General features: G+C 62.2%; 1 protein-coding gene across 1 annotated transcript in view; it reads left to right on the forward strand.

Annotated features, from left to right (window-relative positions):
* The window catches only part of ADAMTS7 (ADAM metallopeptidase with thrombospondin type 1 motif 7), a 71318-nt gene extending 52657 nt beyond the window's left edge, over positions 1 to 18661 (forward strand). Inside the window, exons 3-18 of the mRNA XM_036841988.1 lie at positions 1692 to 1881; positions 2471 to 2563; positions 2964 to 3109; positions 4493 to 4662; positions 4917 to 5050; positions 6032 to 6152; positions 7386 to 7630; positions 7914 to 8055; positions 10259 to 10385; positions 10811 to 11024; positions 11350 to 12738; positions 13709 to 13861; positions 14323 to 14496; positions 14578 to 14724; positions 15741 to 15903; positions 18253 to 18661. Coding sequence (XP_036697883.1) covers positions 1692 to 1881; positions 2471 to 2563; positions 2964 to 3109; positions 4493 to 4662; positions 4917 to 5050; positions 6032 to 6152; positions 7386 to 7630; positions 7914 to 8055; positions 10259 to 10385; positions 10811 to 11024; positions 11350 to 12738; positions 13709 to 13861; positions 14323 to 14496; positions 14578 to 14724; positions 15741 to 15903; positions 18253 to 18416 — 3772 coding nt within the window. The 3' untranslated portion in view covers positions 18417 to 18661. The remainder of the gene's footprint in view (positions 1 to 1691; positions 1882 to 2470; positions 2564 to 2963; positions 3110 to 4492; positions 4663 to 4916; positions 5051 to 6031; positions 6153 to 7385; positions 7631 to 7913; positions 8056 to 10258; positions 10386 to 10810; positions 11025 to 11349; positions 12739 to 13708; positions 13862 to 14322; positions 14497 to 14577; positions 14725 to 15740; positions 15904 to 18252) is intronic.
* Positions 18662 to 20416: the final 1755 nt, after the last annotated feature.

Genomic DNA, 20416 nt, shown 5'->3' on the forward strand with positions numbered 1-20416 from the left:
TCAGAGGAGTGGGTGAACCCCCCCAGCTACATCTTGAATTGTGCCCTGCCAGACAAAAAGGAGGAGCCCCAGGGCCAGGTTGACCCTTCACCCCCTTCCTCCCCATCTCAGCCGATGCTCTGCCCCAAGGTGCAGGCCCAGGGAGCCCCCAAGCTGAAGCCAGCAATCAGAAGACTCCTTTCTCCCTGCCAGGCCTCAGCTGCCATGATTTAGAACTTCTATTTGGGGTGAAGTGTTTGAGGCAGGCTCACGATCGGATGGGAGGAGCTCTGCACCAAGGGCAGCCTAGCAAGTGGGCACGTGGGCGCTGGCAGCCTGGCCTGGCATCACATCCTGACCATCACTGCCCTCCCACATGACCCAGGGCAAGTGACGCACTGCCCTGGGCCCTGAAAGTGTAAGGAGATGGTGGTGGTAGAGTTTTCTGCTTGAGGGGCTGTGAGGAGCAGATGAGAGAGTGCCCGCTCAGCACCCAGGGCCAGCCTGGCCTGCGGTGATCTGGGACAGAGGGCTGGGTCCCACGCCTGTTCATTTGCCCGATGCCCATTTCAGAGGGTCCGTTTCTAGCTAACACAGGTGGGCCAGGTGATTCTGGGTGGGGAGGGGCCCCCAGGGTCCTCAGCAGGCGTCTGGTCACTGAGGCTTTGTTCCCTGAAGCTCTGGTGGAGCCCGGGCCCTGCCACCAGCCAGGGGACTTGGGAGACCACATGGACCACCCACCCTGGCCTGGGTTCGCAGCTCCTAGACCTCTGCCTCTGAAATTTGGACTCCCAGATCCCAGTGGCTGACTGCCCCCAGCCTTTCCTCACGCGGGCCTACAAATTGGCCTATTTCCCGGCCTCTCCGTGGCCCGTAGTGTCTCCTTCCCTCCTGGCCAGACCCCAGCATCCATCACCTCTGCCCTTCTTTCCTATGCCTCCCTCAGTCCTAACCAGGACCCTTTGCTCATCCTGGCTCCCCGACCTGGCACCAGCCACCCTCAAGCCTCCCAGACTGGAAAACTGGGGGGTTTCTGCCTCCCCCTACCCTGCTTAGCCTGGGACCCCAAGCCCCACAGGTCCTGCCTCCCTCCTGCTGCTGCCAGGGAGTCCTGGCAGGAGATGGGCAGGAGTAAATAAGGGAGTGACAGGCAGGCAGGGCTGCCCCTGGGCTCTCTCCCAGGTTGGCGGCCGGACAGGGGGCAGCCTTCAGGCCTTGGTTCTCCCACAGGTGACCCTAGGTCTCAGCCCAGGGCGGGGCCATCAGAGGCTTGCTGTTGTATCAGCTGTGATGTGATGCTCTCCAGATCATAGACTGAGGGGTGGAGGCTGCGGGAACTCCGAGCAGGGTCACATGAGGGCTTAGTGGTCCAGGAGGCTTCAGAGGGAAGGGCCTTCGGGCTGGATCTTGGGGAGAGAGGCTTCACCAGTGGGGGAGTGGGGAGAGTGTCGTGGGTGGAAGGAATAGTTTGTGGAGAGGCCTGGCACTGGGGAGCGGGGATGAGTTGTTTAGCCAGCTGGAGTGCCCTGGAGATGGATGGGAGAGGCTGGGAGGGTCTTTCATGCTGGCTTAGGTCAAAGAATAGGGTGGGCGAGCAAGGAGGCTGGAGTTTTCCGTAAGTTTAGGGCTTTAAGCCCCTTCCCACCTTCCCTGCCCAACTGGCCTGGTGCGGCCTCCCTGATGGGTCTCTCAGGCTGCCCCCTCTGCCCCAGAGGACAGCTGGCCCCTCACTTCATCGTCCTGTCCCATCTCTGCAGCCGTGGGTGGGGCCTCTGCCTGGATGACTCCCCCACCAAGGATGTCATCGACTTCCCTTCGATACCACCTGGCGTCCTCTATGACGTGGGCCACCAGTGTCGCCTCCAGTATGGGGCCTACTCTGCCTTCTGCGATGACATGGACGTGAGTGTGGGGCCTGTGTGGACACGGGGGAGGAGGGCAGCCCTCAGCAGCCCGCAGACCCCACCCAGCCTGGGCTCGGCCCGCACGTGATGCCCACGAGACATAAAGTGGCCTGTGGGAGAGGCCTAGGGTTGGGCGGCCATAGACCCAGGTCTGCATTCTGGGTGGACCATTTACCAACCATGGGACTTTGGGCAAGACCCTCACCTGCTGGAGCTGGATCATAAGAGGTAAAATAAAACCTCTCCTGCGGGGTCCTGGGGAAGATCGCCCGAAGTGATGGCCACGGGCATGTCAGAGACCCTGCGGCTTCTAACCAGGGTGTTTCCAGACGGGTAGGCTGGGCCTGGGAGAGGTGTGGGCGAGCTGGGGACTGCCCTGAGCCGCAAACCCGAGCCCGGGGCCCCAGCCAAGGTCCCCCCACACCACGTGGTCCGGGAAGACAAGAGGGGGTTCCAGCTATAGACCCCCACCATGTGCCAGCCCCAAGGAGGGATTCCCAGGGGACTCGTGGGGGTGGTGAGGGGGCAGGGCAGGTGGTGGCCCCGAGGAGGAGGTGAAGGTATGGCCCTTGCTCTCCTCCTTGCAGAATGTCTGCCACACGCTCTGGTGCTCCGTGGGGACCACCTGTCACTCCAAGCTGGATGCAGCTGTGGATGGTACCAGGTGTGGGGAGAGCAAGGTAGGGGTTCCCCACTCCAGCTGCGGAGGGGGTGAGAGGTGAGACTCCCCGCTGTGTCCGTGCCCTGGGGTCGGCCTTGGCTCACAGACTTGCTCATGCCCTTAGCAGAACCCCAGCCCTCTCTGGCCCAAGTCCCCACCTGCAGAATGGAGGCTTTGGGGCAGAGCTTGACTGGGCAGTTCTCCAAAGTGCCTTCAGCTCAGAAGAGTCAGCATGTGGACTCTTATTTTATTCCCTGCTCGGCTCCACCATGGGGCCCAGGTGTTGGGCGACTGGAAGGGGGCCTCCCCCAGCCCTTAGGTCCTTCCCCTCTGGGCCTTTCCAGGCCTCCCTCCCACCTTGTTCTCACTAGGGTGAGGAGCTTGGAGTGGGCTTGCTCTACCTCTGTCTGTCTCGGTAGTGGTGTCTGAATGGGGAGTGCGTTCCCATGGGCTTCCGGCCCGAGGCCGTGGACGGTGGCTGGTCTGGCTGGAGCGCCTGGTCCGTCTGCTCCCGGAGCTGTGGCGTGGGCGTGCAGAGTGCCGAGCGGCAGTGCACACAGCCTGCGTGAGTGCGGGGCCGGGGCTCCCGGGGCAGGTGGGGTGGGGCGCCCTGGGCAGAGTCGGCGATTGCAGGGACACTGGCTCTGTCCCAGCCTCCCACTCGCAGAAGTACCCCCATGGAGGCCGAGCCCGGAGTGTCCAGAGCCACCTCGGGTCACTTCTAGGAGTGCCCCGGAGGCTGATTGAGTCGCCACTGCTGACCCCCTTGCAGAGAGGGAAACACCAAGGCCCAGAGACTGGAGGGACTCATCAGAGGCCACACAACAAAGCAGCAGCTGGTGGGAGGGAAGCAGGGAGGACAGTGGCTAAGAGCTTAGACCCTGAACCTTAGACGGATCAGGGTTCAAATTCCCTCTCCACCCTTCTCTGGGCCTCAGCTTCCAGAGAAGGTATATGACAGGGCAGCAGCAGTGCCCATCTGGTAGAGGATAAATGCAGGTAAAGCCCTGCAGCTAGTTCGTAGCAAGCGCTCAGTAAATAGAGCCGCTTAGTGGCATTTGAGGTACAAGTGGGTCCAAGATGAGACTGGGGACAGCTGGGAGAATTGGTCAGCCTGGGAGGGGTGCTGTTGTGACCTGGGGTGAGTGACTTCATCTCTCTGGGCCTCAGTTTCCCCATCTAAGAGTGGTGAGGTGAAGATTCAGGGAGATGCAGAGAGGCCAGCTGTACTGTAGACTGAGGGGCTGCCCGGTGCCTTTGGATGAGCCCACTTCACTAGGCTGCCCCAGGGTGGGCATGGGATTCAGAGCCAGGTCCTTCTAGAGCCCCATGCTTATACCCTACCCTGCCTCCAGGCCTCTAGGTCTGAGCTGGGTTGGGGGCAGACGGGGTGGGGTTAGGATTCAGGATCTATGCTGGGGGCATACCTCTTAGCTGGGCCAGGGCCAAGGGGGCTTCCTTTGGACCTGGGCTGGGGTGCTGCCACCAGGAACACGTCTGCTGACACATGGGCTGTCAGGACTCTGGGTCCCACGGGCTGGAGACTTGGAGTAGCCCCTTCAGCTAGTGCCAGTCATGTCTGCAGCTTGGCCCAGCCTCTGAACAACCCTCTGCAGAGGCAGCCCCAGTCCCGTTTTATAGATGAGGATACTGAGGCCCAGAGGGGTCCAGAGACTTGGCCAAGGTCACACAGCAGGTTAGGGGCAGAGCCCATGCTTCCTGCTGCCACCTTCCCTGAGATCCTGTCAAACAGGGAGCCTGTGTCTGGACCAGAGTGTGGGCGACCCACAGGGAGAGGAGCGTGAACGGAGGTGGGCGGCGGGAATCTCTGGGTGTTAGGGATGCAGGAGGAGCTGCTCGCTCCGAGGGCCCACTTCCGGATCCGGGTGTGCAGTCGGCACTCACTGTCACTGTGCACTCACTGCCCCCCACCCCACTCTCCCCACAGGCCCAAATACAAGGGCAGATACTGCGTGGGTGAGCGGAAGCGCTTTCGCCTGTGCAACCTGCAGGCCTGCCCCGCCAGCCGCCCCTCTTTCCGCCAAGTCCAGTGCAGCCACTTTGACGCTATGCTCTACAAGGGCCAACTGCACACGTGGGTGCCCGTGGTCAATGACGGTGAGTCCTATTGCCCACAGGGACACTGAGGCCTGGAAGGGCAGAGATCCAAGGGCCAAGGTGGCCCAGTGATACAGGCACTGTCTGCTGGGGCTGCAGCTCCCTCCTGGCTCCCGTGGACAACCTTGCAGATACTACCAGCCCAGTGGAGCCCCCAGCCCGCCACTGATGGGTGTCGTGGAGGCGGTCTTCCCGGTGGCCTCCGTGGCTCCTGCCCTGGTTGTCCCTCATGGCTTCTCTGCTTGGGCCCCCAGTGAACCCCTGCGAGCTGCACTGCCGGCCCTCGAATGAGTACTTTGCTGAGAAGCTGCGGGACGCTGTGGTCGATGGTACCCCCTGCTACCAGGGCCAGGCCAGCCGTGACCTCTGCATCAACGGCATCTGCAAGGTGTGCCCAGCTAGGAAGAGAGTCTCCAGCCCTGCCCTCCCCCACCCCCTGGCAGGTCTCCTCTGGCTTCCTCCTGCTTCCCTCTGGCCACCCTCCCCAGGCTGTACCATTGGGCTTCCCCGCTCTGCCAGTGAAGCCCTTTGGTGGTCTCCCATCGCCTCTCAGCAAAGCCTCCCCGCTCCTCCTGGGACTGGAGCCCCCATATCATCGGACCTCACCCCCAGCCTCTGCCTCTGCACCACGGCCTGCCCGCCATGGCTTCTGAATGCTGGCTTCTGTACCGGCCCAGCCCCGGCCCGGAAACCAGAGCTCAGGTGGTAGCTCGACCTCCTGCTGGCTGGATGACCCCCAGCAGTGGTTTCCTCTGCGACAGTAGAAAGGGGACTGTCCGTCCATGTAGCCACGTCACAGGGTTAAATGCAGTCATTTAACAGGGCATTGCAGGGCCGTGCAGGCCTCAGGGCCTGGCACAGAAAGCGTCAGTGTTTGCTGACAATACTTAGACTTATTTCCAGCAGTATCAGTGGCCACTCCCCCTGCCCATGTCCTCAGCACTTTCTTTCCCCTGCTCCTGGGAAGGGAAGCCCCTGGACGTAGAGGCCTGGGCTCTGGGGAGGACCAGCAGGGAACACTGATTCCTGTTTTGGGGAAATTCCTGTCCATGCTGGTCAGGAGCGCGGGTGTGCCAGCTCCCCCTGCCTGCTGTGGCCTTTTACAAAGCTTCTCCCGTCTCTTGTCTCATGAGATCTCACAACACACCTTCACGGTGCAGGTGGTTCTCCCTGTTTCACATCTGAGGAAGCTGAGGCTCAGAGAGGTCGAGGGGTTTACGTGGGGTCAGAGGGCACAGCTGTGGTGGGGCCCCCGCTCCCTGCTCCGAGCTCTCTCCTCCCGACCCTGGCAGGCCCCCGAGGCTGGTGCCAGAGAGGTCTCGCCACCAGTGGCCCAGCACCAGGGGTCTCCCCTCCCCATGTGTTGCAGAATGTGGGCTGCGACTTCGAGATTGACTCGGGTGCCATCGAGGACCGCTGCGGCGTGTGCCACGGCAACGGCTCCACGTGTCACACCGTGAGCGGGACCTTCGAGGAGGCTGAGGGCCTGGGTATGGGCGGGACCACTGGTGGGGGGGCAGGGTACTCTTGACCTGGTGGCCCTTCCTTGTCTCCCCTGAGCCCTGCCCACGGCACCCATGGCCAGAGATGGGAAGCAGGCAAGCTGCCTTGCTGGGTCTAGGATCCTGGCAGGAGTCAGGGCACCCAGGCCCAAGTGCAGAGACCTGCCTTCACAGGGAGTCCTCCTGCCCCAGGGACCCCAGGCTGGGCTTATCAGGCTTATGAGTGGCCTTATGAAGCTTTAGAGACCCCCCCCCAGCTCCACTCACTCACCTCAGGGCCTGTTTTGCATACATTGCTTAAGTGCCAGCTGTGTGCTACGTGAGGGAGACACAGAGGTGAAGAGCTTACAGTCTCACCTTTTAGTGTGACAGATGCAGTGGAGGGAGGCCCAGAGGGCTGTGAGAGCACTGAGGAAGAAGGTCCTGACATGGAGAGGTCAGGGAAGACTTCCTGTAGGAAGTGGAAGTTGAGCTGAGTCATAAAAGACTCAGACGAGATGTGGAAAAGCATTACACATGGAGGAAAGAGCTTGTGTCCAACAAAGCCTGGAGGCAAGAAAGAGCATGCTGTGTCTGGGGACCTATCTATAAGAAAGGCGGGGATGCCATAAGGCTTTGAATGCTAGGCCAAGAAGCTTAGGTTTCAGCCCCAGAGATGCAGTCCAGCGTGGTGGTTAAAGCTCAGACCTCAGAGCTTGATTCACATCCCAGCAGAACCCTGGTGCAAGTTATGTAACCTCTCTGTGCCTCAGTGTCCTCATGTGTAAAATGGGGATAACAGTAGTACCTATGTCATAGGGTTGTTACACCTGTAGAGTCCTCAGGGTAATGCCAGGCACATGATGGGTACTACTTAGTGAAAGAACAAAAACAGGCTGTATAGGTATGAGGAGGATATCCCAGGGGAAAGGCCCAGTCAATTGGGGTTTTTAGAAAGGTCATGCTGGCCCCAGGTATAGGGAATAGGCCCAGCCTTGTGACAGGGAGACCAGCTAAGGTTTCCCAGAGAAGGGTGGTGGGGCATGGGTCAGGGGGTAGGATTTGAGCCCTTCTGAGGCTTTGGTGATCTGGGACAGATCTAAGTGGGGAACCCAGAATCTTAAGTTAACGATGGAATCTTTGGCATCGGCAGGCAGGGGCAAGTGGAAAGAGAGGTGAGGGCGGGCAACAGCTAACCCTCTTACCTCTTTTCACAACCTGTGCACAATCCCTGGCCAACAGGGTATGTGGACGTGGGGCTGATCCCAGCCGGTGCTCGCGAGATCCGCATCGAGGAGGTGGCCGAGGCTGCCAACTTCCTGGCCCTACGCAGCGAGGACCCGGATAAGTACTTCCTCAACGGTGGGTGGATCATCCAGTGGAACGGGGACTACCAGGTGGCAGGGACCACCTTCACATATGCACGCACAGGCAACTGGGAGAACCTCACATCCCCTGGTCCCACCGACGAGCCTATCTGGATCCAGGTGACTGCCTCCTGGGGCCCAGGCTGGGGAGGAGCAGAGGTGGAATCCGTGGTTCCCGCCCGCATGGCAGGAGCGAGCCCTGGGACAGTCACAGAGTCCGGCTCTGGGCCTGGCCCTACTGCTGGGGCCTCTGCCTCGGTTTCCCCATCACTAGAATGGCTCCATGGTATAGCCCCAGGTCCCAGAGGTGGCTGAGGTTGGCTCCTTTAGGATGGGTGGCAGGTCTGGGCAGAGGGAGAGGACACCTCATGCTCACGGGCCGCCCCCCCCCGGCCTGCCCCAGCTCCTGTTCCAGGAGAGCAACCCTGGGGTGCGCTACGAGTACATCATCCACAGGGAGGCGGACGGCCATAGCCAGATCCAGCCGCCTGAGTTCTCCTGGCACTATGGGCCCTGGACCAAGTGCACGGTCACCTGTGGCACAGGTGAGGAGAGCAGTGGGCACAGCTACTGCCCAGCAGGGCCTTTGTCTCTGGGCACTGTTGCCTGGCTTTAGCCTCTGGCTCATTGCTTATTTGCTGGGCTGCTGTGAACTTGGAATGCTGCTTCTGGGCCTCAGTTCCCCCATCTATATAATGGGGCTAGCAATGGCCCCATCTCATAGGTCCACTGGGAGAGTAAACAAGGTGAGGCAGGCACAGCACGTGGCGCTTGGCGAGCTCTCAGTGCGTCTCCCCCAGAGAGGCACCAGCTGCCTCTCCCTCTTCTCACTGCTCAGCTCTGGCAGGTCATGTGCCCGTGGTTCTGCCCCATATCTGGGATCTGACCCCTTCATCCTCCCAGAGCCTTACCTGCATCTCCGTCAGGATAAGCTCCTTCCTCTCCTCTAGCTCCCGCCACAGACAGGCTTCCCCGGGCCTCCCTCCTCCTTGGTGCCCTCCCACCCTTCCTGGGAGGCCCAGAGCCTGACACTCCTGGGCTGCTGGCCCAGGAGGGCTTCCCCAGTGAGAAGGGGAGGGGGAAGGGAGAGAAGGAGGAGGGGCAGGGGAGAGAAAGAAGTGGGGGGGAGGATGGAGTAGGACCGGGACAGGGAGGAGGGAGGTGGGACGTGACACGGATCTCCCCACCCAAACTCTGAGCCTTTTAGCCCAATGGCCCATTCACCACATTTACTTATTTCTTTAAACTCTTTATAGAATGTGTAACAATTTGACTAACTCTCACTCTCCCCTCCCTGTGGCTTCTTCAGTCTCCCTTCCCCTCCCCCTCCCCCTCAGTGTCCGGGGGTCTCAGTATCAGGAATCTGGGACAGAGACATTTGAACATTCCTTGAAATGCTATTATGATGACAAATGAACACTGACCCACTAAAGCTGGGCAGGAATCTTCAAAAGCTATTAAAAGCATCCTATCCCGTATGAGTTAAGTTTACAAATGTGAAAACAAATACATTTGATGAACCAGACACTGGGGAATTGTCTTTCAGCAAATCGGTGGCTTCCCACGTGGACAGAATAGGAATGTGTTGAGTGGCAAGTGGCAGGATCCTGACGAGTGGTAGCTGGAGCAGATAAGGGTTTACTTGTCTTCGGCAGTAAGAACCCCCAGGGAGGGTGCATAGTCCAAGCTGGCTGGATGGCCTGCCGTGTTTTTAGGGACCACTCTCAGCCCCACCTTCCCCTCATGCGTGTCACAAGATGGCACCCTTTGCCCAGGCTTCTTGCTGGCAAGAAGAAGAAGGGGCAAAGGGCTGACTCTCGGGAAGGACTTGTGTCTTTTTCTCCCTGGCACGACTGTGTCCCAGACTCCCTAGCTGCCTGGGAACCACAGTGGGGAGTGTTTTCAGCAGGTCCCATTGTTACCTTGAACAAACCCTGCATTCTATTAGGAAGGAAGGAGGCGGGTGGAGGGGAGACTGGAGGCTCAGGGCAGGGGTGAGTCCCGCTTCTATGCCATGGGGGGAGCAGGGTGAAGGCAGAGCCTATTGGAGTTGGTCCTGCCGCTGGGCCTCAGCAGGTGGTGTGGGGTGCGTGTGGCGAGGGAAGAGCACAGCTCTGCAAGGGCGCAGAGGCAGGCGATGGCAGGGGGAGTGAAGGACAGGAACAGTGACAAAGCGAGTGCCGGGGCAGGGGGTGGGGAGGGCTGTGAGGCTGGAGAGGAATGCCTGACTGGGAGGTCTGATGGATTTCTTCTCCAGAATTTCTGGGCACTGATCCTATTGGGAGGAGTGTAGACACTGGAGGTGGTGCTAGGCCGTGGTTGGATTTGGCACTGGTTGCGCTCTTACCATGTGCCAGGCATGGGCTGAGCCTGCACATCCGTGAGCACGTTATCCTCACACCTGACCTTCAAGGCAGGTGTTATTGTTACTCCCATTTACAGATGAAGACTTGAGGTTCAGAGAGGCCAAGTGAGCTGCCCAGGCCTCCCAGCTAGGAAGCTGTGGGGCTAGACCCCCCGCGCACCGAACCTGCACACTCTGCTGCCTCCCTAGGGGTGGGGGTGAAGGCCGGAGGACAGTGAGGAGGGGGCGGTGGGGGCCTGCCTTCATCCTGACAGAGGCGGTGAGGCCCTGTTCTGGAAGGGGTCTGAGCAGAGTGGGGTGTAGCTGTGTCTTTGGGTGCCGCGTGGCTCAGGCAGGGGGCGCCCTGAGTGCCGGGCCCAGGCTGAGCCCCCATGGCCTCCCAGGGATGCAGAGGCAGAGCGCGCGCTGCGTGGAGCGGCAGGCGGGGCCCGTGGACGAGAGGCACTGTGAGCCCCTGGGCCGGCCCGATGACCGTCAGAGGAAGTGCAGCGAGGAGCCCTGCCCCGCCCGGTGAGCCCACCGGGCGCCTGACTCCCAGGTGTCCCTCAGGGGGCGCCCCTGGGAGGAGCAGAAGGAGCTGGGCTCTTAGCCTTTCTCCCCAAGGCTGAAGCCCCAGCCCCTGGTTGCCCGTGACCTCAGCCTGGGCCTGGGTTCCCCCTCAATAGCCAGCATCAGCCAGGGACGTGCCTGATCGCTCGCACTTGGGTCCCTGGATGTGGACACAGGCCTTGGGTCTTGCCCGGGTCCCCCAGGGGTGAAGGTGGCAGCAGCAAGGGGGACTGTGCCCTGACACTGGGCTGTGGGGGCCAGGGGGCCATCCCAGGCTTGGAGCTCTGGGGAATCGTCCCCTGGGCTTAGGCCCGACCCTCCCTGAACCCCGAGTGCCTGGGAGTCCAGGTGGCTGCACGCTGATGCTGCCCTTGTGCCCCCCACAGGTGGTGGGCAGGTGAGTGGCAGCTGTGCTCCAGCTCCTGCGGGCCTGGGGGGCTCTCCCGCCGGGCCGTGCTCTGCATCCACAGCGTGGGGCTGGATGAGCAGAGCGCCCTGGAGCCACCTGCCTGTGAACACCTGCCCCGGCCCCCTGCCGAAACCCCTTGCAACCGCGATGTGCCCTGTCCGGCCACCTGGGCTGTGGGGAACTGGTCTGAGGTGAGCAGCAGGATGGGAGGGGGCCCGCCCCCAGCTCTGCCATCGGTCTTGGGCTACAGGGAGGCAGAGACAGCCTTTGGGGAGCCCTTACTGCCGGGCACCGTGGTGGGAGGGGCCTGGGGCATTCCAGGTCCGGCCCCATCCCCAAAGCCTCAGGGGCTGGGATGCCCTGGCCAGCCATGGCCACAAGTCATGGTCTCGAGCTGGTCAGGGCGAGAGAGGGCTGGCTGGGGCCCTGTACACTGACATTGAGCAGTGAGCAGGGTACCTTGCCAGGCCCCAGCTTCCCCTGGCCCTGAGTCCCTCACCCTGGCCTTCCCTTTAGTGCTCTGTGACGTGCGGCCCAGGCACTCAGCACCGAAGCATCCTCTGCACCAATGACACTGGTGTCCCCTGCGATGAGGACCAGCAGCCGGCAAGCGAGGCCGCCTGCCTTCTGCCGCCCTGCCCGAGGGCCCTGGACGTGCTGGGCCCCGAAGGCTCAGGCAGCGGCTCCTCCAGCCGCGAGCTCTTCAATGAGGTCGACTTCATTCCTCACCGCCCAGCCCCACGCCCTCCGCCCCCCTCATCACCCAAGCCGGCTGGCATGGGCAATGCCATCGGGGAGGAGGACCCTGAGCTGGGCCCGCCGGGGCCCGTGTTCGTTGACGACTTCTACTACGACTACAATTTCATTAACTTCCATGAGAACCTGTCCTACGGGCCCTTCGGGGAGCCTGACACAGACCCGGCGGGCACAGGGGGTTGGATGCCCCCGCGCCCGAGCAGTCCTGCTGAGCCTCCTGTGGGCACCCCCACGCCTGCCACAGAGCCTTCCGGGCCTGAGGATGAGGGGGCGCTGGGAGACTGGTCCCCTGCTCCTTGGCCCAGCCAGGCTGGCCGTTCCCCACCCCCACCCTCGGAGCAGACCCCTGGGAACTCCTTGGTCAATTTCTTATTTGAGGAAGATGCCCCCATTGGAGCCCCAGACCTTGGGCTCCCCAGCTTGCCTTGGCCCCCTACTCCAGTCAGCATGGAGACGCCTGCTGCCCCTGGGAGCCAGAACAAGTTCCTGGGAGGGGAGGACAGCCACAGCCAGCCGCCCCCTCCCTGGTGGGAGAGGACCAATGAGGTTTCCGAGGACAGCGAGGAAGCCTTGGGCCGCAGAGCGCCCCAAAGACCCAGCCCCACGCTGCCCCCCTTGTCCTCCATCAGCACCTCCCACTCCTCTCCTAGTCCCGACACAGTAGAGCTGTGGACGAGTGGCACCTTGGCCTGGGAACCAGCGCTGGAGGGTGGCCTGGGGCCTGTGGGCAATGAGCTGTGGCCCACTGTTGGGGGCACTCCTCCCCCTCCTCCCACCGCCAGTCTGCCAGACACTCAGGGTACAGACAGCGCCCTGGAGCCCGGGACTCCCACCCTTTCAACCCCAGACCTGGCTCTACGCGACCTGCAGACCCTGGCGATGCCGGGAACCTTCCTTCTGAAGGCTCCGACCGGCCTAGGGCACACGCCTTGGGTGACTGCCCTGAGCCTGGGGCCCTTGGGCCAGCCTGAGCCCCCCAGCCCTGAGACGCCCCCAAGCCCTGTGCCGCTGTCCATACCAGCTCAGGACAGTCCGGCCAACGGCAGCCGAGCCCCTGGGCCTCTGGACCCCAGCTCAGCAGAGGAGGGACCCCCTGTAGACCTGCTGCCCATCAGGAATGCCAGCTGGCAAGTGGGGAACTGGAGTGAGGCAAGTGGTGCAGGGATCGGGGTGGGCCGGGGGGTTGAGCAGGACCTCACTAACTTGGTCTCTTCGTCTGAAAATGAGCAGAGCAGGATATAAGCCTTGTCTGTCCAGCCTCCTGGGTGGGTGGGGATTAGGGAACTGACAGGCCCGTGGTGGGTGGAGGCTCTGTGAGGTAGGAGGAACTTTGCCCCAGCTCAGTCATACTGCCCTCCATGTGCCCCTGGGGCTGGTCTGCCCCATTGGGCCTCAGTTTCTCTTCTGAGCAGTAGGGCGGGGCAAGGAGGCCTGTATCCCTGGGGTCCCCAGAGGCTCATTCCTGAGTAGCGCAGGGGGCCGCTGGGAGGGCAGGGCAGGCACAAATGAGGGGCAGCCAGGGGGAACGGCCCTCTCATACTCTGGCTTGCATGCTTCCAGGGACAGGGAGCTCACCCCAGGCAGCTGTGTCAGTGGGGAAGCCTCCTCCCATGGTCCCCAGGCCCGGCGGGGCTCAGCCTGGCTCCTCCAGGTGCAGTGCAGTTCCTTGCCACCTGGTTCTCCCCTCAGGGCTCCACCTGCTTTGTCGGGCCTGTGAGGGTCTGAACTGCATGGCAAGAAGCTGTCCTGTGTCCCCCACCCCACCCCAACGTCCCCAGGTTGTCACCGTAGGGGAAGTGAGCTGCTTCTATTCAGATCCCTAGTTTTGCTGTGGGAGGGACAGGTTGAGGCCCAGCGAGGAACCCAGACTTCCCAAGTGATTCTGGGAAGCAGTGAGCCTTGTCAGCACAGCCGGGCCACCTCACGTGTGTCTCCTGTAGCAGGGACAGTTGGTTGCCAGGGGATTTGACTTTTCATGGTCTCCTGGGGAGGCGGGCAGAGGAGCCCATTTTGCAGACGAGTTAACTGAGGCACTGGCGGGTCCCTCTCACCTGGCTTGGGGGCTGCAGGGTGCAGGGATCTGCCCGGCCCTCATGGCCACTGCGTCCCCTGCCCCCAGTGCTCCACCACCTGCGGTCTGGGTGCCGTCTGGAGGCCCGTGCGCTGCAGCTCCGGCCGAGAGGAGGACTGCACTCCCGCTGCCCGGCCCCAACCCGCCCGCCGCTGCCACCTGCGGCCCTGCGCTGCCTGGCACACGGGCAGCTGGAGTAAGGTGCGTGAGGGAGAAGGCGGGCAGCATCGGGGCGCGGGGTGGAGCTCTGGGGCCCGTGGCCTGTGTTTGGGGTCAGCCATAGCCACCGGGGGGGGGCTCTGTGTTGCACATCTTTGTTCTCTAATTTCTAGCCTCTGGGATCATTCCATCTGTGTGGTTCAGCCTGCCCCACGCCCCTTCTCTCCCTGGCTGCATCCTTTTCTCTCCTTTCTGTCACCCTCGGGATTTCACTTTCTCCTTTGTTCCACTCTTTCTCCATCTGTCCCATTCCGGGGCAGCCCCTGGCCATGCCGCCCGCCGCCCAGGGCTGGTCAGCCATGGCTTCTCCCTGGGGCCCTTAAGGGACTTGCCGCGGGTGGGGGTGAGAGTGCCCAGCGCTCGCCCTGCCACAGCCCTCACCGTGTCCTCGTGTGCACGCACGTGGTGGTGGTGTGTCCACACGCGGGACCCTCGGCCTCCAGTGCTCCCGCAGCTGTGGCGGGGGTTCCTCCGTGCGAGACGTGCAGTGTGTGGACACACGGGACCTCCAGCCGCTCCGGCCCTTCCACTGCCAGCCGGGGCCTGCCAAGCCGCCTGCCCGCCGGCCCTGCAGGGCCCAGCCCTGCCTCAGCTGGTACATCTCTTCCTGGAGGGAGGTGAGGCCTGAGGGTCTGGGATGGGAGCGGGGGTGTCCTCAGAGCCTAGCAGCGCCCAGACCCCTTCCCCTGCCCTCCTAGTGCTCCGAGGCCTGCGGCGGTGGTGAGCAGCAGCGTCTGGTGACCTGCCCAGAGCCGGGCCTCTGTGAGGAGGCGCTGAGACCCAACAGCACACGGCCTTGCAACACGCACCCCTGTACGCAGTGGGTGGTGGGGCCCTGGGGCCAGGTGAGCAAGCGCGGAGTTCTGTGCGGGGGGGACATGCAGAGGGGGGACTCGTGTCAGCAGGCATCCATCAGACCTTTGTTCACGTAGGGAGTTGGTGAGTGTGTCCTGTATGCCAGGCTCTCTGTGGTCCCTGCAGATACAGTGGTGGCCAGATGAGGTCCCCGCCCTGCTGAAGCTTACAGCCTGCCAGGGAGACAGACTAAAAAAAAAGGGACGTGCGCTGTGATGTCAGGGAAGGCCTTCTGAGGAGGGGACTTCAGAGTGAGACTGGAGGGGTTTGTGATGTGAAGGAGAGGCATACGGGGAGCAGCAAATGCAGAGTCCTGGGGCAGGAGTGACAGGCACAGGGTGTTCAGGAGACTAAGCAAAGACCAGACTGGCGGAGGGGGTACAGGAGTGGCCGGTGAGGCCTCAGCTGGGCAGGACTCTTCCTGCCAGGCCTGTTTGGGAATCTCAGGCCTTGTCCCACTGGCTGCTGAGGGACCCTGGGCAGGTTGCATTACCTCACCAGGCCTCTGTCTTCCATCTGTAAAGTGGGGTTGTGAGCATTAGATGAAGTCACACAGTGAGGCACTTAGCACAGGGCCTGGCACGATGTTGGCACAGATTAAATTTATTTTTACGGCTTTTTAAAAACATCAGACACCAACTGATAAGAACAAAGCCTGACTTGGGATGGTGGGCCCTGTTTGAGAAACCTTCTCTCCCTTCCTTCTTCTGCCCATGGGCTGCAGCAGGTCCTCCAGCCCCGGAGCCATGCCCAGGCCTCTCAGGCATGTCCCATCCCGTGTGAGGGGCTGGCAGCTTTCCCCTCCGCTCTGCAGATGCAGTTCCTGCAAGCGAACACCTAGTGGCCTCTGGGGACAGGACCGACCCTCTGAGGAGGCTGGAGAGTTGGGGCTGGGAACCATGAGCTAGGCTTCCTGGAGAAGGCAGCCGCTGCCCTGGGGACGCCCCAGGACGCCCCCCTGCAGGGCCGGCTAAGAGGATGCTCACTGCTCCCGTGCTCCCCACAGTGCTCAGCCCCCTGCGGCGGCGGCGTCCAGCGGCGCCTGGTCAAGTGCGTCAACACCCAGACTGGGCTGCCTGAGGAAGACAGTGACCAGTGTGGCCACGAGGCCTGGCCCGAGAGCTCCCGGCCGTGCGGCACCCAGGACTGTGAGCTCACTGAGCCACCGCGTGAGTGCCCCAGCCGGCTGTCTGCTGGGGGGCGGGGGGCGCGGGGTGGACGGTGGGGAGAGGGAGAGTCATGGAACCGTCCCCCTGCAGCACTGGCTGACCGACGGGGAGCCACGCAGAGGCCGGGGCCGTGCTGGGCTCAGAGCCACGGGCAGTCCAGCCCCGCAGGCAGCTTTCTTTAGCTCAGGGGAGGAGTGGAGGCCCCCAGGCTGCTGTGTGACCTCGGGCAAGCTCTTTTCCCCCTCTGGGTCTCAGTTACCCCCCGTTCCCAGAGTGAGGCCAGGGATGTTCCTGAGTGTGTGGAGCTCAGGCCTGGGTGAGCCCCCGGCCCCAGCTCCGGCCCGTCCATTTCCTGGCCAGAGGAGGACTGCCCAGAGTGAGCAGTGTAACCGCAGGAAGGGGCCTCCCGCCTAGGGTCCTGCTAGCTCCCAGCAGCTGGTGGCTTCCTGGCCAGCTGGGTCCTAGAGGAAGAGCTTGTGGCAGAGGTGGCTCTGGACATAGACACACACACACACATGCACACGCTTCCTTCCTGCAGCCCAGCCACCCCCAGCAGTGCTGAGCACAGGAAACTGGCCCTGGAGTCACACCTGGCCTCCCCTCACCAGCTCTATGGTCTTGGGCTCCACTTCCCTGTCTTGCGCATAAAGGGGCAGACAACCCCCATCCTCATAAATGAGGCCTTGGAGTGAAGAGCCCAGGAAGTGCTCAGGGAAGGCTGGCGTCTTCCTCTCCCTCGTGGACACTATCGTCCCCCATCGTGAGGTCAGGAAGAATGCCTAGGGCTACCTTTGTCAGTCAGGAGAATCCAGCAGCTCCTATGCCTGTCAGCTGTCTGACTCCTGCCCCTAGGACAGAGTCCTTGGCCCTCAGCTGGCATCCAGGGCCTCCAGGGACCTGCCCCAGTCTGCATTCTGTACCAGTGACTGGCTCCTTGGCAGCCCTTGGGCAAGCCCGGACTAGCCACTGCCATGCCTTGCTGGCCATACCACTGGCAGGGGTAGCCTTCCTGCCCCAAATCCCATTACCTCAGGCCCAGCAGAAATTCCACCCACCCCAAGCGCCCTGCCCTCAGCATTCATCCAGCAAGCGCCTCCATGCCTCCGGCACACAGCCCCAAGGTAGCTGCTGGCACCCAAGTGAGGAGTTTAAGGATAGAGGCCAGCCAAGGAAGTGACTTGCATGCCGAGACCCTGTAGTCCCCAGGATGTTTTGATGATCTGTGGGGCTGCGTGGCAGGACGTTTGGAAAGCCTGGAAACTTGGTCATCACGGTGAGGCAGCTGACATAGCACGGCCACATCCGTTTGCCTGTGGAGGCGGGGTTACTGGCAGAGGAGGGAACTGGGGCCCCTTGAGAAGTTAAGAAACTTGCCTGAGGTCACACAGTGGGAGCAGGATGCAGGTCTGCAGATGCGTAGGTTAGAGCTGCTGCTCAGAGCCAGGGTGGAGGAGGCTGCCTGCTGCCTCATGCCTTCTGCCGGGCCCCAGGGACGTCCCAGGGACGGGGCTGCCAGCTACCCTCCTGCTTCTCCTCCCCTGGGATGTCTGCTGAAGTGAGAGGGCCAGGCGGCAGCTGGGGGCTGTCACAGGCAGCGGGAGCAAGGCCAGGAGGCTGGAAGCAAGCCACTTCCCAAAATAGCTCTGATAAGCACAGGGCAGGAGGGCCCGCCAGGCCTCAGCCCCGGGCAGGAAGCCTCCCTCTGTCCCTCCTCAGGAGGCCTGGGTCCTGCTGACGGGCTGATGGGCCAGGCCACACCTGCTCTCTCAGGGCCTCGGTGCCTGGCCTGGCTGATGGGGCTGTTCTGGTGTGTGACCCGCAAGCTGAAGCTGAGTACAGCCCATGGCTGCAGGGGGCAGGGAGGTCTGGCAGGACAGATGCATTTGGGCAGGGGGTGGGGGGCAGAGGCCACTGTAGGCTGGCAGGAGGCACCTGGGACTTCCGTTGTGTGCCAGGTCCTGTCAGGTCTCACAGGGTCAGGGACCGAGAGGGGTGGCAGGCTCTTTGGCTTCTCGTGAGCACCTGAGGCAGTCAGGGCTGGGGTCTCGGGGCCTTTCCTCTGGAAACCTGAGCCCAGCAAGGCCAGTTCTCCAGTCCTGGAGGTGGGGGCCTAGGCCAAGGGCAGGTGGGACAGGACAGCAGCTGGAGATCTATAACTCAGGCCTAGGGGAGCCCCTCCAGAAACAGGAGACCGATGCTCTGGGGGTGGCTGCAGGTCTCCTTAAGGCTGCTGGGGGGCAGGGAGACGGTCCAGGTAAAATCTCAGGGAAGCCCCTCCACCCTGGGTGCAGGTGGGAGGAGGGCGGCGGTTCCGGTGCCTGCCTGCTGGTCCTGACCCGCCCCCTCCAGCCCTAGGCTGCGAGCGCGATCGCCTGTCCTTCGGTTTCTGCGAGACGCTGCGCCTGCTGGGCCGCTGCCAGCTGCCCACCGTCCGCACCCAGTGCTGCCGCTCCTGTCCCCCACCCGGCCGTGGTGCCCCCTCCCGCGGCCATCAGCGGGTCGCCCGCCGCTGACCCGCACCCCGGCCCCCCGCGGCCAGGATGCACAGACAGACCGATGCACGGACCTCAGCGCCCAGCAGGACCTCAGCGCCCAGCACGGGCTGCGGTGGAGCCCCGCCCCTCGCGCCCTAATGGTGCTAACCCGGCCCCCGACAGTGGCAGGCTGGGGACCCTTCCCCCTCAGAAAAGGTATTTTTTTATTCTAACAGTTTGCCTAACATTTATTATTGTTATTGTTATACATAAACAGGCATCTACCGTTTCGAAGTACAGCTTGGCTTCCTCTTGGATTGGGGGAATTTCAAGTCAGAAACTACACCTCTGCTGCAGCAGACAGCATCTTTCCATCTGCTCCTCTGGGAGGCCCACAGGGGAGAAGGGAGCAGAGCCCATGTGGGCAGGAAGGCCTGAGGGAGCAGAGCGGAGGAGGGCTTCCTAGAGGCGGTGTGTGCAGGGCTTCAGACGGCTGGGTAACAGGCGGCGGGAGCGTTTTCTGGGCACCAGGCGCAGCCTGGCAGAGGCCCGGGGGTGCTGGTCCCTACTCACAATCCTTCCACACCTCCACTTCATGCCCCCTGCCCAGGGCCCCCAGCCCTTTCCCCCGTGTCCCCACTCTGCGGTCTTCAGAGACTTGTGTTTCACAGGGATTGAGCCACACGCCCTTAGAGGAGCAAGGCCCATCTGGTCACCAGCAGGGACTGCCCCCTGGAATGAACCCTGTGGACACATCCCCGGCCCCCTCTGCTTCATCTGTTAACTCTCAACTCTATCTGCACCAAGGGGGTGGAGGGAGGAGCAGTCTGGCCAGACACACCCTTCTTGGCCCCCACTTGTCCCTCTCCTTCATCTTCTCTGTACTCAGGGGTGGGGCTGGGCCGGTCGAGGCCAGGACGTATGGTGGCTTCTTCCTCGCTGACAATCCCAGGCGCTGGGCTCTTGCTACACTGACAGGTGGTCCCGCTCCCCAGCACCTGCCACGCCAGCCCTTCCCTGCCTGCCACACTTAGTTCCATGGAGTCAGTCTGTGTGCTTTGAAGGTGTCCTGGGCCCTGGTGAGGGGTGAGGAGGCCGGAGAAGGCTAGACACTGTCTCCAGGAAGTGACCTGTGCAGGCTCCAGCCCTTACCTCTGGCCATGAGCCTTGGACTTGACCGTTTTACAATCTGCTCACAAGTCCTACTCCTGGAAGGGGTTTATCCCTTTTCTCCAAATGGGGGACCACCACTCTCATTCTATTCTACAGTATCTGCCATTCAGACCGTGATGTGAATGGTGGTTCTGGAGCTGTGCGTGTGGTGGCTACTCACGGCTTGGGTGTGTGTGTTGGGGGCGGGGGGGGATAGAAAATCACTCCTTGGGGATTGAGACCAAGAAACAGTATCAGAGGCTGAAGGAATCAGCAAGCGTGTCTGTCCCAGGGCTGGCCCCTCCAAGGGTTAGAAGGGTGCTGGAGTGCCCAGCTCTCCCATTTCCCATTCTCTGATCACACGTCACACTCTATTTAATCATCAACACACTCCATGGGGCTGCAGTGAGTACCCCATTTTCAGATGAGAAGCCCAAGGCTCTGAGAGGGAGGTGACTGGCACAAGGGCTTATGCCCTGACTACACAGGCCTCAAGCTCCCATCATCTCCTGCTCTGAGCTCTGGGCCATCTCCAGCAGCTGACCCCTCTGACCAGGTAGGAAGATGGCCTGAGCAGGCCCCACGGTAGCTTTGCACAGAGAGCAGTCTGGGGCTTGCGTGAGTCCAAGCGTCACCGCACTGTCCGAGGGTGGAGGGGTGTCAGGCTTGCTTCCTGTCTGTCTGCAGCAGCCCGGCTGGCCAAAGGAGGCCCTGGAGACCCATGCTGTGAGTAATGGCTTCCTAGGGATTTGCACTGTCACAAGAGCAACCCCTTACAAGGGAGCAGGGCCTCTACTTGCCGGCCCCTGACCCACACACTGAGCAGGGGCTAGCACTGGGGTCCCAGTCACAGCTATGCAGTGCTGTGTGCTGTGACCTCAGGAACC

The sequence above is a fragment of the Balaenoptera musculus genome, chromosome 2, assembly GCF_009873245.2.
Source record: "Balaenoptera musculus isolate JJ_BM4_2016_0621 chromosome 2, mBalMus1.pri.v3, whole genome shotgun sequence".
NCBI classification, from domain to species: Eukaryota; Metazoa; Chordata; class Mammalia; order Artiodactyla; family Balaenopteridae; genus Balaenoptera; species Balaenoptera musculus.